This window comes from Osmerus mordax, chromosome 4, assembly GCF_038355195.1.
Source record: "Osmerus mordax isolate fOsmMor3 chromosome 4, fOsmMor3.pri, whole genome shotgun sequence".
Taxonomy (NCBI): domain Eukaryota; kingdom Metazoa; phylum Chordata; class Actinopteri; order Osmeriformes; family Osmeridae; genus Osmerus; species Osmerus mordax.
In genome coordinates, this window is record NC_090053.1 from 21,676,943 (window position 1) to 21,692,933 (window position 15,991).

General features: G+C 50.4%; 1 protein-coding gene across 1 annotated transcript; it reads left to right on the plus strand.

The window, feature by feature from the left end:
• Positions 1-201: 201 nt before the first annotated feature.
• Positions 202-14,724, plus strand: dgkzb (diacylglycerol kinase, zeta b). The gene is made up of 32 exons (XM_067234096.1): positions 202-1,193; positions 2,133-2,241; positions 2,515-2,610; positions 2,786-2,863; positions 2,954-3,010; positions 3,100-3,168; positions 3,300-3,371; positions 3,472-3,588; positions 3,673-3,744; positions 3,857-3,958; positions 4,137-4,219; positions 4,397-4,457; positions 4,785-4,898; positions 5,172-5,312; positions 5,446-5,524; positions 5,680-5,735; positions 5,819-5,881; positions 6,000-6,073; positions 6,966-7,077; positions 7,340-7,539; positions 8,034-8,134; positions 8,396-8,487; positions 9,111-9,180; positions 9,396-9,436; positions 9,670-9,866; positions 10,006-10,107; positions 10,918-10,952; positions 11,060-11,103; positions 11,195-11,315; positions 11,402-11,438; positions 11,574-11,673; positions 14,373-14,724. Exons 1-32 carry the CDS (start codon positions 202-204, stop codon positions 14,487-14,489), a joined length of 3,804 nt encoding a protein of 1,267 aa, XP_067090197.1. The 3' UTR covers positions 14,490-14,724.
• Positions 14,725-15,991: the final 1,267 nt, after the last annotated feature.

Sequence of the window (15,991 nt, forward strand, 5' to 3'; positions counted from 1 at the left end):
GCTGGGCTAGGCCGGGCTCAGCTGGGCTCAGCTGGGCTCGGCTTAGCTGGGCTGGGCTGGGCTAGGCCGGGCTCAGCTGGGCTCAGCTGGGCTGGGCTGGGCTGGGCTCTCTAATCCTGTGTCCCTCGTTGACGTATTTCTGCACCAACAGCCTGAGAGGATAATCTAAGAAGGACCATCCTTCCCCGGGTCCCCGTCGCTATGGACACCTTTTTCCGCCACTTCAAGCGGAAGGACACCGGCCCTCCGTCCGAGGATGTCTACTGTTGCGCCCGCCGGCCTAGTGTCGCCGTGCCGACCAGCAAGGCCCGGCGGCGCTCCAGCGTGGGGCTCCCGTCGGCCGCCCTGGCCCAGCGCCGGGGCTCCCGCGTGCAGCAGGGGCCCAGCGCCGGGGGCGGCAGGCTGGCCAGGGTGGTGTGCTACGGCAAGGCGTCCAGCTACAGCAAGGCGTCCGGCTACGTCCGGAGGCGATCCAGCACCACCACTCCCAGCATGAACCCGCGCTTCGCCGTGCGGCGCAGGAAGGCGGGGAAGTTGCGCACCATCGACACCCACCTGTTGGGGCCGTCCATGCTGCTGGCCAGCCTCATCCAGATGACCGAGGAGGATGAGGAGGGGGGAGGAGGGGGGCCCGCCGGGGAGCCCCAGGTGGAGGTGAGGGGAGGCAACCAGCCCCCGTCCCCCTCCAGCACCCTCCACTCCGACGGGGACGACAGCGACGACCTGAGCCCCGAGGATGGAGCCAGCCGGTCGGAGGGTGAAGACCTGCCCTCTGAGGAGGAGTCGTCCGTGGCCGAGGACGTCAGCTTGTCGGACCAGGAGATGGAGGACACCTCGTGGTGGCTCAACCCCCGACCCTCCTGCTCCTCCTCGCCTCTAGGGGCGCTGGTGGAGAGCGTGCCGTCACCCTCGCGGCCGCTCATACGTGCCCCTCGCTGCCTGAGAAGGAACTCCTCGCGGTTGTTGCCGGACGATGCGGGCCGCTACGTGCGGTCCAGCCAGAGGAAGAGGAGGCGGCTCTCCCACATCTCCAAGGTGGGGAGTCCCTGGCCGGGCCGCGGCCCCCCCATGCCCAGCCGGAGGAGCTCTGTGTACCTCCACCACTCCGCCCTCTACAGGGGCCCTGGGGCCCTCAGTCCTGGGCTGGGGGCTCACTATGACCCCCGGCTGGAGAGCTGGACTGGCTTCCTCCTGTACGTAGTCCAGGACCTCCAGGTCCCGTCTCTCTATGTGTTGCCGTAGTGCCTGTGGGGGTTGTGCCGTCTAGATCCAGTCGTGTGTTGTGGTGTGTGGAGTTACTGATGATGTAGTCGTGTTTTGTTTGTTTGTTGTGACGCTAAAAGGCTAAAAGAATATTTGTGATGCTCCAAGATAATATTCATTTGTCCTATTCTGTAAACTAGACAGAAAACACCCACCGCCTCTGTCATGGTAAAAACACAAAACAACAATCAAGTCACTAACAACAATGAGCTCTGACATCTTAACAATTTGTCCCCATTTAAACACTGAAACCTCCACTAATAGGCTAACAGGGAGTTTATAAGATTGTCCTTGTTGTGGTCAGGTCAGATGGGGTGGAGCAGTGTGTTGTGTCCTGACCTGCTCATTCTCTGTCACGTAGAGCCTCTCCTCTGAGGTTGCAGCTCACTAGCCCGGCGCTGACAAAGAGACACTGCTCTGAGCAAAGTGACTCACCGCCACTGCATTGATCTCCTGGTTAGCTGCCCACCACTGTGCTGCTACACCTGCCCCCTGCTACTCAGGGGGCAGGTGTGTGTGTGGGGGGGGGGGGGGGGGCAGGGAGCAAAGAGACAAAGGTCTAGGAGGCATGTTTTGGATGTTCTGACTCACAAATGTTCAGTTGCTCCAGCTGCTGTGTGTCTGTGGCAGAGGTTGGGGTGACTAACCCTACAGACACACATGCATGATGAGCACACGTACACAGGACAGCAGGCGCACAGAGCGCATGTTCAACTAAACAATGACAGGAAAACCTCTATAGCCCTCAGCACCTTTACACAATATATTTTACATGAGTTTTTATGGCAAAAACTCATGTCGGTATGGCCCCTAAATCGAGTCATTGTTGACATGCATGTTTAGAAGCCTGTGTTTCTGTGTTGTTGTAGGAAAGCCATAGCTAAGTCTGGCCTGCAGCATCTGACCACCGAGCCCAGCGCCTCCTCGCCCTGCAAGACTGAGCCCCCCCGAGAGATACGCAGCACCGTGGACTGGACTGTGAGTGGACATGGGATTTGTAGTTCTTTTCTAACCCAACATGTCTTCCTATTTTTATAAAAGAACATGAACTTAAGTTAAGATGTTGTGGCAAATATATATATATATATATAATGAAGTTGATCCTGATGCAGTTCACTTTGTTACCTCAGAGTTGTGTGAGTTTTAAATGGTTAAATGATTTAATCAGCCCAAATGTCTGGTTCTAATTTAAAAAGCTGTATTAAATTAGTCTGACAACATGGAGGTGTATAATGATCACTTCCTTCACAGGAAAACGCCCAGTTTGGGGACCATATCTGGTTTGAAACAAGCGTTTCTGGGGATTTCTGCTATGTAGGGGAGCAGTACTGCATCGCCAAAACCATGGTGAGACTTCCTGCTCCAGAACCGAAATTGTGGGTTAGATCGCCCCCTGGCTGCAGATTGTTGTATCTGTGGAAGTCAAGTAGACAGAATGGAGATGACGGTTTATTGATGTCAGAATCCTCTTCTTTCTTTGTAGTTTCATGACTAATTTTCTCTCTTTATCATGCTCCCAAAGCAAAAATCGGTGGCAAGGAAGAAATGTGCTGGTTGCAAGATATCGGTCCATACAATGTGCATTGAGCAGCTAGAAAAAGTAAGTTGTTGAATGGAAACTGGATGAATATTCAGAGTGAATGTGCTTGAAGTTGGTCATTTTTAAAACGTATACTTTTTCTCTCCGTAGATAAATTTCAGGTGCAAGCCATCGTTCAGGGATCCAGGATCCAGGAACATTCGAGAAGTCAGTACTGCATATTATTTGTTCCAGTCTACTGGATGGTTAAGTGTATATTAGTGTGAGATGACTGATCACTGGTGTTTCAATCTCAGCCAAACGTTGTCCGACACCACTGGGTCCACAGGCGCCGGCAGGGGGGGAAGTGTCGACAGTGCGGGAAGGTCGCTAACCATTTCTATTACTGCTCCCCTCACAAGCACAATGCTACCGTTATTACAACACTTAAAGAGCCAGGAATAAACTTATAAATGAATCATCCCGTTTGTGTTTAATGTTTTTGTCACCATCACAGGGTTTCCAGCAGAAGTTCTCGTTCCACAGTAAAGAGATTGTTGCCATTAGCTGTTCGTGGTGCAAGCAGGCAGTGAGTCATCCCTCTCTCTGAGTCAGATATCTGAAGGCCAGACCTTCTCTCAGTCTCCTGGTAACTGTTGGTCATGGTCACCCCCACCCCTGTGTTGCAGTACCACAACAAGGTGACCTGCTTCATGCTGCAGCAGATAGAAGAGCCCTGCTCCCTGGGAGCACATGCCTCTGTCATCGTCCCTCCCACCTGGATCGTACGCGTCCGGAAAGCGCAGGTAATCGCAGTTGGGTGACACACCTGAGGTATTTTAGCGATCGTGACTGTAAACTTACATACGTAATTGCTTTGTCTCCCTCAGACCTCGTTAAAATCAAGTAAAAAGAAGAAACGCACGTCTCTTAAGTGCAAGCCCAGCAAGAAGGCTCCAGAGGTTAGCTACAGCAGTGAAGCCACATGGACCCCCCTGAGCACCTTACCCCACCTTACCCCACCTTACCCCACACCACAGACTGTCCTAGCCTGACCTCCTCTCCTGTCCACAGCTCCAGGACGGCCAGTGGAAGCCCTTTGTCGTGAAGCCCATTCCCTCCCAGCTCATGAAGCCTCTGCTGGTGTTCGTCAACCCCAAGAGTGGAGGCAACCAGGTGACCCGCATCCTCCAGCACCACCAGAGACTTCACACGTTTGGCCCCAATTAGCACATAACTGATGCGTTTCACGCGGCTACATATTGCATCTGTATATCTGGGTCATCAGGTTAGGTTGTGGGTAGAATATTAGTGTCTGATGGATTGTAAACACTGTTTTCTCTGTGTTCTCCAGGGAGCTAAGATAATCCAGTCGTTCATGTGGTACCTGAACCCCCGCCAGGTGTTTGACCTCACACAGGGAGGACCTAGAGAGGGGTAGGAGGACCAGCCACACCCTCACCCTCCTGTTTACCACACAGCTACAACCCACCCTCACCATCCTGTTTGCCACACAGCTACAATCCACCCTCACCGTCCTGTTTGCCACACAGCTACAACCAACACTAGAAAGACATGTTGAGTTTTGTTTGGTTGTGCATTTGTTTTCTCAAGGTTGGAAATGTATGCCAAAGTGCCCAACCTGCGGATATTAGCGTGTGGAGGGGATGGAACTGTAAGTAGAATATCGCTTTCATCCAAACTTCTCAAACTGCATTTTGTTGTGAGAAGTAGCTAACCTAACTGCTAGCTACCAGAAGTTGTTGACCTGTCTTAAGGAATATGTGGAAGTAATGCTTGAATTCGATGAATTATTAGCATACCTAGTAGGCCTACTGAGTAACAGTTTAATCGGACTGTAGATGGGAATGCTAGTAGTGCTAAATGTGGATCATAATTACTAGCAATGCTAACTGTGGATGGTCATTCTAGTAATGCTAACTGTGGATGGTCATGCTAGCAGTGCTAACTGTGGATGGTAATGCTGACTGTGGACCTCCAGGTGGGTTGGATCCTTTCTGTTCTGGACCAGCTGCAACTGAACCCTCAGCCCGCGGTGGCCGTCCTTCCTCTGGGGACAGGAAATGACCTGGCGCGCACCCTCAACTGGGGAGGGGTGAGTACGGACCACCCCAGCCTGACAGGAACGCCCGGGATTCAACACGAGAACAGGAAACATAACCACTAGAAACGCCATGCTCCATACATACACCCAAACTCTATAATCTCTCAGTCTCATGATGAAGACCCAATTTATTGACGTGTTTGATCAAAAGAAGTAAATGTGTTTCTTTGCCTTTTTCTTTGCCTTTTGTGTGATTTTGTACAAAAAATAAAATAAAGAAATCCAGATGTAATAAAAAGAGCTGTCCTGTGTCCTCTCGTCCAGGGCTACACGGACGAGCCGGTGTCCAAAATCCTGTCTCACGTGGAAGATGGGAACGTGGTCCAGCTGGACCGCTGGTCCCTGCAGGTGGAGCCCAACCCCGAGGTCTGCCAGGAGGAGAAGGATGAGCACCAGACCGACAAGGTGCGGTCCCACCCTGCCCTGCCCCGCCCTGCCCTGCCCCGCCCTGCCCCAGCCCGATCCAGTCCTGTATGTACATTTTAAATCAAATGTTATTTCTGTACTTAATATATACACGTGTGCTCTTCTCCTTCAGCTCCCCATAGACGTGTTCAACAACTACTTTAGCCTGGGCTTCGACGCTCACGTCACGCTGGGCTTCCACGAGTCCAGAGGTCTGTTCACTTAGGGTTCCAATCCTTCTGTAAAAGCAGCTTTCAGACGTACCTGACACAGACAGAGACATACTCTTATTTGTTGCTCTGTCCCCCCTTCCTGTGTCTCATTCTCTCTCTCCCCTCTCTGGATCTGTTGTTCTGTCTCCCCCTAGAGGCCAACCCAGAGAAATTCAACAGCCGTTTTCGCAATAAGATGTTCTATGCAGGGGTGAGTGTCTCTAGGTTACGTATATCTATGCAGTTTGACCTCCCTCTGTGTGTATGAGTAATTCACAGGGTGTGTTTCTGCAGACGGCCTTTTCTGACTTCTTAAGTGGCAGCTCCAAAGACCTGGCCAAACACATCAAAGTTGTGGTGAGTGAGACATCAAGTGTGGAGGGCTGAACTCTGACCCTAACCTTTAACCCTAACCCTGTATGAAGGAAAGTGCATGCAGTCTTATTATCTCTCTCTCTCATATTGTCCCCTCCAGTGTGACGGCACAGACCTGACCTCTAAAGTTCAGGACCTCAAGTTGCAGTGTCTTCTCTTTCTCAACATTCCCAGGTTCACGTTTTTCACTTTTAAACACTGTGCTCACACGCTGCGCTCACGCTGCGCTCACACACACGCTGCGCTCACACGCTGCGCTCACACGCTGCGCTCACACGCTGCGCTCACACGCTGCGCTCACACGCTGCGCTCACACGCTGCGCTCACACGCTGCGCTCACACTCTGCGCTCACACGCTGCGCTCACACACTGCGCTCACACGCTGCGCTCACACACTGTGCTCACACGCTGCGCTCACAAACTGTGCTCACACGCTGCGCTCACACGCTGTGCTCACACGCTGCGCTCACACGCTGCGCTCACACGCTGTGCTCACACACTGTGCTCACACGCTGTGCTCACACACACGCTGCGCTCCCACGCTGCGCTCACACGCTGTGCTCACACGCTGCGCTCACACACTGTGCTCACACACTGTGCTCACACGCTGTGCTCACACGCTGCGCTCACACACTGCGCTCACACACTGTGCTCACACGCTGTGCTCACACACACGCTGCGCTCACACGCTGTGCTCACACGCTGTGCTCACACACTGTGCTCACACGCTGTGCTCACACACACGCTGCGCTCACACGCTGTGCTCACACGCTGTGCTCACACACTGTGCTCACACACACGCTGCGCTCACACGCTGTGCTCACACGCTGTGCTCACACACTGTGCTCACACGCTGTGCTCACACACACACTGTGCTCACACACACGCTGTGCTCACACGCTGCGCTCACACACATATTCATTCAAACAACTATGCAAGAACATGACTGTTTGTATACACACAGGATTAGGATGGATGGTAGGCTCTGTAAGTAGTCATTCACTGTAAAATGTAATGATTATGGTTTGGATGATTCATGTTCTGTTGTGTTGCTGTGTGGCCTCAGGTACTGCGCTGGCACCATGCCTTGGGGTCACCCTGGCGACCACAACGACTTTGACCCCCAGAGACACGACGACGGCTGCATCGAGGTCATCGGCTTCACTATGACCTCCCTGGTGAGTGGAATTTTTTTAGATGGATGCTATGCTCGATGCTAAATGCTAATGCCAACGTGTACACACTGTGAATATAGAGCGGAGAATGCACATTTTATTTAGTTGTTTATGTTGTTGATAATTATATAATAATGGTCAACTGTAAATATTTAGCATTCTGTTTTCACCTGTTTAGTCATCTTTTGGAACAACAAGATTAACTTGAATGTAAAGCAATAACAATTCACCTGTTACCCCCCTCCTCCTCCCCCTCCTCCCCCAGGCCACGCTGCAGGTGGGGGGTCATGGGGAGCGTCTCCACCAGTGTAAGGAGGTGACCCTGACCACCTCCAAGCCCATCCCCATGCAGGTGGATGGGGAGCCCTGCAAGCTGGCCCCCTCCCTCATCCACATCACCCTCAGGAACCAGGCCAACCTGGTGCAGAAGACCAAGAGGAGGATCTCCATGCCCCAGCTCAACGAGTCAGTACTGTCCTCCCAGACATCCTGTCCTCTCCTCCCTCCTCTCCTCCTCTCCTCTCCTCCCTCCTGTCCTCTCCTCCCTCCTCTCCTCTCCTCTCCTCCCTCCTCTCCTCCCTCCTGTCCTCTTGTCCTCTCCTCCCTCCTGTCCTCTCCTCCCTCCTGTCCTCCCTCCTGTCCTCTCCTCCCTCCTCTCCTCCTCTCCTCTCCTCCCTCCTGTCCTCTCCTCCCTCCTCTCCTCCCTCCTCTCCTCCCTCCTGTCCTCTCCTCTCCTCCTGTCCTCTCCTCCCTCCTCTCCTCCCTCCTGTCCTCTCCTCCCTCCTCTCCTCCCTCCTGTCCTCTCCTCCCTCCTGTCCTCCCTCCTGTCCTCTCCTCCCTCCTCTCCTCCTGTCCTCTCCTCCCTCCTGTCCTCTCCTCCCTCCTCTCCTCCCTCCTCTCCTCCCAGATCTCCTGTCCTCTCCTCCCTCCTCTCTCTCTAACTTGGTGTGTGTGTTCAGTCAGCAGTTCCTTCCTGAGAACCTGCAGATCAGAGTGAGCAGGATCAGCATGCACGCATATGAGGCCTTGCACTACGACAAGGACAAACTGAAAGAGGCCTGTAAGTACACACACACACACACACGCATGCACACACACCTACAACTACACTTACACACACATACACTTACACACACATACCCCTAATATAACCATGTCAATACTCACCGTACACCATGGTGTATGGGAATAGAAGAACCATGCAGGCTTTGCAGTGTCCATAACACTGTCCCCCTCCCCCCCTCCCCTCCTCCCCCCCCCCTCCCCTCCTCCCCCCCCCCCCTCCCCCGCCCCCCCTCCTCCTCCCCCCCCTCCCCCTCAGCTATCCCTCTGGGGGTCATCATTGTGCCGGGAGACAGCGACCTGGAGACGTGTCGATCACACATCGAGACTCTCCAGCAGACCCTGGATGAGGTAGGGCAATAAGAGAACCCTCTCACATGAGAAGGAAAGAAAGAGAACCCTCTCACATGAGAAGGCGATAAGAGAACCCTCTCACGCGAGAAGGAGAACCCTCTCACATGAGAAGGCGATAAGAGAACCCTCTCACACGAGAAGGAGAACCCTCTCACACGAGGTAGGGCGATAAGAGAACCCTCTCACATGAGAAGGCGATAAGAGAACCCTCTCACGCGAGAAGGAGAACCCTCTCACATGAGAAGGCGATAAGAGAACCCTCTCACACGAGAAGGAGAACCCTCTCACACGAGGTAGGGCGATAACAGAACCCTCTCACATGAGAAGGCGATAAGAGAACCCTCTCACATGAGAAGGCGATAAGAGAACCCTCTCACACGAGAAGGAGAACCCTCTCACATGAGAAGGCGATAAGAGAACCCTCTCACACGAGGTAGGGCGATAAGAGAACCCTCTCACACGAGAAGGAGAGAAGGATCGGTCATTTAAACTGCTCTGCTCTCTTGTGGAAGATGTAGTTACTGCATGGCACTGTTAAAACAAAGCACAGTAAGTCATAACTGATTTGTTATTGAAGAAGAAGAGCTCAATTATTCAAATGTATTCTACTTCTTTTACAGGAAAGTGATGGGTTGAAATCAGAGAGTCTGTCTTCCCAAAAGCTATCCCCAAAATGGTGCTTTCTTGACTGTAAGTATTCTGAAACAGAAGCAAACATTGTGATCACTATACTTCCTTCCTCAGTGTGAGACTTTAGAAATGCAGATCTGGTACATTTCCTGAGTAGTAAGTTACACAAGTAAAAACAAGTAGTGCTTCTGACATTAAAACAAGGGGCCATGCACCTACTTGGTGTCAAAATATAACCTGTGAAAGTCATTTTGCTGCGTGGTCTTCACTTTTAGGCACAACTGCCGATCGGTTCTACAGGATAGACCGTGCGCAGGTAAGCCACCAACACATGAACCTGCTTCTATTAAATATATAATAAATCAAATTAAATACATAATTAAGAGAAAAAACAGTGAAGTATTAATATTCAGCAGGCTTCAGTTGGATGCGTGTGTTTATTCGAAAGCATCGTGCTCTAGACTGCTGGCCTGAACTCTGGACAGTATTCAGTACTCCTCTGACTGGTTTGATGGATGACACGATGCTGTGTTCCCTCGTGGCCCGCAGGAGCACCTGAATTACGTGACAGAGATCTCCCAGGACGAGCTGTTCATCCTGGACCCTGAGCTGGTGCTGAAGGAGACGGTGGGCACGTCTCCAGGCATGCCCGACCTGGTGGACTCCTACGGGGAGGCCCAGCCCGACGCCCAGCAATTCGCCTTCCCCTCCTCCTCCTCCTCCCCCATCTCCTCTCCTGGACCACGGTGAGAAGGACAGGCAGGCAGACATGCAGACACATATAGCCCTTCACCCTCTCTCTCTCTCTCTCTCTCTCTGTGTTGTTCCTCCCTCTCTCTCTCTTTCTCTCGTCTTCATCATTTCTCCATTCTCCTCTCTTGACAGGGCGAGGGATTCTCAGAGGAAGAGGGTTTCCAGTGACAGCTCTGTGATCGAGACTCTGGCCTACGGCGGCTCCCAGGCCTCCTCCAAGACAGGCCTCTGCAGGTCAGCCTCACATCCAGCCCCTAGCCTCACATCCAGCCCCCAGCCTCACATCCAGCCCCCAGCCTCACATCCAGCCCCAGCCTCACATCCTGCCCCCAGCCTCACATCCAGCCCCAGCCTCACATCCAGTCCCCAGCCTCACATCCAGCCCCCAGCCTTACATCCAGCCCCCAGCCTCACATCCAGCCCCAGCCTCACATCCAGCCCCCAGCCTCACATCCAGCCTTACATCCAGCCCCAGCCTCACATCCAGCCCCCAGCCTCACATCCAGCCCCCAGCCTCACATCCAGCCCCCAGCCTCGCTGGCCACCAAACAATGCACTATTAACTGTGGTGTTTAGGGCTTCTTATCTGCAAAAAATTAAAAATCCTCCTGACTCATTCTGCTAATCGGCTGATACTGATGAGAGTAATCAACACATGGAAATGCTGCAGTCTGAGGCATGCAGGCCTCCATGATCAGAGGAGGCCTGTCATCACTCTGCTTCCTGCTTCCTCATACTGTCTGTTCACGCCTTGTCTCTCTCTTTCCTGCTCCGTGTCGCTTCTGTCTTTGTTTCCTCGTCTTTAACACCAAGGAGAGGTGCTCAGTGTTCATTGGTCCACCGCAACGTTAGCCAGTTTCAAACCCTTGTCTAGGAATGCTTCTCCTTGTCTAGGAATGCTTCTTTGTGTCGCACACTCATTGCTCTTCTTTTCCATGCTTAGTGGGGATGTAAGGTAGCCCTTTAACCATCTAAATTAAGTCAATCACGTTTCTAAATATCTTCATTCTAATGACCTGTTTATAAATATCTCTTCACTCCCAGTTCTGAGAGCACTGCCTCAAGCGACCCAGAAAAAGGTAAAGATCTTGTTTTTGGTTCCTCCTTACCGGCAGACTACAAGGAAGTGTTTGAACTGACGTGTCTTATGTGCTGGCAACGTAACAGTTCATCGTTGTTTTGACAGTTTCAGAGTTGATGGAGTGTGTGAAGTCAGAAGACCTTCACAGGGTAAGTCAAAAGATTATTATTCATATTTATTAATGTATGAGTGGTGAAAGCCTTTGTGTAAATGAGGTTAGTGACACAGTACCTTCCTCAGCTCAGGGAGCTACACCAACAGGGGGCCGACATGGCGACCCAGGATGGCCTGGGGGGCACGTTACTCCACTATGCCGTGAGCTTGGGCAACAAGGAGATTGTCAAGTACATCATAGACAACGGTACGACTCAAAGTCTCCATATTCAATCATGCACATTAATGATGGCTTTACTAAAGTATGACATTTTTTCCTTTGTTAATGTGCAGCTCCTACAAGCCACTTGGATGTTCCAGAGAGGGAGACGTGAGTCATTCTTGTCTGATGTGGGTTTGAAGTAATAAAGATTGGAGACCTGGTAGTGGTTTGACCTGGTAGTGTTGTGTGTGTGTATGTATGTGTGTGTGTTCACGCCTCCGCGTGTGTGTGCGCGTCATGAAGAGGGGAGACCGCCCTTCACAAAGCAGCCACGGCGTGTGAGAGAACCATCTGCCACTACCTGGTGGAGGCTGGAGCATCTCTCATGAAGACAAACCTGCAGGTGGGCCTCAGCTAGCAGCTAGCAGCTAGCCTCTGCACCCACAGGTAGCAGCTAGCCTCAGCTAGCAGCTAGCCTCAGCACCCACAGCTAGCAGCTAGCCTCTGCACCCACAGCTAGCAGCTGGCCTCTGCTAGCATCTAGCAGCTAGCATCTGCACCCACAGCTAGCAGCTAGCATCTGCACCCACAGCTAGCAGCTAGCCTCTGCACCCTCAGCTAGCAGCTAGCATCTGCACCCACAGCTAGCCTCTGCACCCACAGCTAGCACTTGGCTTCTCCCCACAGCTAGCAGTTAGCTTATCCCACAGCTAGCAGCATAATCACTAACTATTCAACTAGAGCTAATTGTTAGCATAATTGCTAGGTTAGGTCCAGTAAAAAGAAACTCCTTTTTTATTCTTGAGGGACTTGCAGTCTGTGTATAATGATGATTAATGTCTGGTGTCAGTGAGTAATGCAGCCCTGCAGGACCCCTGGCCTGATTCATAGATCCTCCGTAGCTTTAGTAACCTGTCACCATGGTGAAGTCACGGGTGACCAGAAACATCACATCACTGGAAAGAATTCTTCCAGACAATTAAAAATGATTCATGTTTTGATTCATTCTATTTTGTGTTGGAGAGGACAGTTCAGGCTCACCAACTGAACTTTTACAAGGTTTTCAGTGTCCCCCTCTCAGAATTAGAATGGGATTTATTCGCCATGAAAGTTTGCACAGACAAGGAATTTGCTTTGGCAGGAAGGTGCATACAATAAACATATAGGAACCTAAAATTAAAAAATGTGGACTATCTATACTAAAGGTACATAAACTAGCAGTACTAAGTGGAACTAGAGAGGATACAATTTCTGGGGAAATTGTAGGGTGTGCTTGCTTGCGTCGGTTGCACAGGGGTCTGTATATTTTATATAAAAATGCATCGGGCCTACTTATTATTTATAAAGATTACATAGATTTAAAAGCATCTTTTTTTTGCTGCTCATTTACAACTCAAAATACGAGTGAAGTGTAGAATGAAATATGATGCCTTCTCATTTCCCCTGCAAGAGGCAGCTGACAGGCTGAATCAAAACGAATACATTTGGCAGACCGGTGTACAAATGGACCTAATCTCTATGACTTAAACGTCCTTTTAAGTTGTCCCTTCTCGTGATATTTTCAGGCATTTAGCCTACTCATATTGCATTCATTCATTAATAAAGAACCCCCTTTGAAGATTATTCTACGACTTTACCGGCAGAAGATAGAATCGCGATTCAAACAGTACCATCTGCTAACTGAAAATATGCCCCCAAAAACGTAAATAAGCTTGACATTTATTTAGTGGAAAATCGCTCATTCATAAAAAGCTCACTGGTAGCGATCATTGTCAGTAACAACTCAAAATGCGATATAGCCCTGTGTGGAGAAGCTGCCCCGGTAAATTCTACTACTACAGTACAGTACTAGACTACTGTACTGCTGTGTTCGTCTTGATAGCGATTGCGTTGGTTGAATTCGATTAAACGTTCCGTTGTACGGTTTAGGCTGAAATTAATTATTTTCATGAACAGATTGACAAAGTTTAGGCTGTGGCAATGAAGTTCAGGTTAGTAGTCAGATAGTTTCCCTACTGAAAGACTTTTGAGTAAGGGGAGTGCCGAACATGTTCTGTTGCCGTTTGACTTAAACAGCTGAGGAGTTTTTGTTAGCTACTCACACTAGTGTCTCGGGTACAGTAGGCTACAGCGTTGCAGTGAGCTACACTGGTTTGAAACCACAGGTAATGGTAATTTCACCAACAAATCGTTTACTAATGTCAGAATAAATCCTACAACGAAAATGTATATGTGAGGAATGTTTATTTTAACGATTGAAAACAGATACATCATAGACCACTGTAGTATGTGTTGCCCGGGCAACACAGGCTAATGTCATGATGCTAATACTTCAGTGAAATAGTAGACTACTGTTTCCGAAAGTAGATGTACTTCCTTAATAATATCAGCTTATATTGTACATTACACATCACAATTGTGTGTCATATCACAAAGTAAAATGAGTAAATAGTTATCACCCTGGCCTCTTTTCTTGTGGCGTTTCTGCAGCTGCCTTGCAGTAAAGCTATAGTTAGCCTAGTTATCCCCCAAGTTAACAGATGCTAAACGAATGTTCTGGCAAAGGTAGTCACGCGTGTTTTCGTGACGTTAGTGACGCAGTGACGTTAGTAACGTCAGTGACTGTGGCTAGCAAATTAGCCACCGTTAGCTTCACTTTTCGCCACAAAAACTTAACTTAAGCTTAAACCATGCAACGGAACGTAAATTCCAATAGAAGCAACTCAATCGCTACCAAGACGAAACTTTTGACACCTACGTTGTCTATGTAGGCCAAATATTGACTGAGTTTTAGGGGGGCAAAAAGAATAATAAAAAGAATAATAATAATATATATGAGAGAACAAAGGTTGTGCTCTCGCCGAAGGCTTGAGCACACCCAATAATATATATGTGAGAGAACAAAGGTTGTGCCCTTGCCGAAGGCAAAGCACACCCAATTAGAATTAAATAAAATATACAATAAAATAACATTTCTCTTTCTCTCACTCTCTCTCTTCTCTTCTGTAATTTTTTCAACTGCTTATTCTGTCCCAAACCCTTCCTCTCATTCCGCCCGCCCCCCTCCTTCGCCTCGTTCCCTCCTTCCTCCTGTCCTCTCAGGGTGAGACACCTAAGCAGCGAGCAGAGAAGGCAGAGGACCAGGAGCTGGCGGAGTACCTGGAGAACCGCCAGCACTACCAGATGATCCAGAGAGAGGACCAGGAGACTGCTGTCTAACACACACATACGTACACACACACGTACATACACACACACCTTCTCTTTTTCACACATATACACACAAGTGCATGTACACACACACACCATCTTCCTCCTCCCCTCCTCTCTCTCAGCCGAACCATCCTTCTCCAGAAGGAAGCTGTTGAACAGGGTTCCTGAGGTCTCCTCCAGGTCTACACGCCAAGCTGCCAGGCTGCTAGTAGACAAACAGTTACAATGATCTGGTCACAGACTCAGGAACACTGTTCCCATAGTGGGGGTGGATGGGTGGGCAGGTGAGGGTGGGCAGGTGAGGGTGGGCAGGTGAGGGTGGGCAGGTGAGGGTGGGCAGGTGGGGGTGGGCAGGTGAGGGTGGGCAGGTGGGGGTGGGCAGGTGAGGGTGGATGGGTGTGCAGGTGAGGGTGGGCAGGTGGGGGTGGGCAGGTGAGGGTGGGCAGGTGGGGGTGGGCAGGTGAGGGTGGACGGGTGGGCAGGTGGGGGTGGGCAGGTGAGGGTGGGCAGGTGGGGGTGGGCAGGTGAGGGTGGGCAGGTGAGGGTGGGCAGGTGGGGGTGGGCAGGTGAGGGTGGGCAGGTGGGGGTGGGCAGGTGAGGGTGGGCAGGTGAGGGTGGGCAGGTGGGGGTGGGCAGGTGGGGGTGGGCAGGTGAGGGTGGGCAGGTGGGGGTGGGCAGGTGGGGCCGGGCAGGTGAGGGTGGGCAGGTGAGGGTGGATGGACCTTGTGCTTTTCCCTCTTCTCCAAACGGGCCCAAGTCTGCGACTGAACTGCAGAGCACACAGCAACCGAATGTACATCGACACACGTGAAAACATGTTTGGGGGGATTTTTTTCAGGGCTAGAATAAGCGTATTTGAATGTGGCTTTTATCGACTTCCCAATATGCAATGACAAAATATCTTTAGGAATATAGAAATTTGGATGGCGTCATTGAAAGGGATCGAGGTAGTTCTTCAGTAGCTAGGCAGGCAGGATTTTATTTTCGTAAGTGTGGGCTTGAGATGACGGCTCCTAGATTTTGTTATGAATTTTAGTGACTTATGGATGTATTTACTCGAAGGACAGTGTTCAGGATATTTAACTTTTAAAAGTATGTCTATCACTGAATTTGAGATATTTATGATAATACTATACTATTTATAACGATAAGCTTTCATATTTGCTTATGATCAAAACAACAAGCATCCGAGTGCAACAAAACGAGAAGTTTTTATCTTCACTGCTGCCACTCTTCCTGCTTCAGCTCTGTGTTTCTGTGTGGCTTCGACCTTCGGTCACAGAGTTACATTATACACTTTCCAAATATTTATATACAGCTTTGAAATATTTTTTTTCTGTAATCAGTCTTTGTTTGTTACATAAAATGTAAATTTAATGTATTTTTCCAAATGTGAATTTGGCAATGTAAACTGTAAATACCTCCATATAAACATCGTGGAGGATCTGCACTGGGTTAGCGTGGATGGTAACAAGATCCTGACCTTGCTGGCTGGATGATGGAAGGTG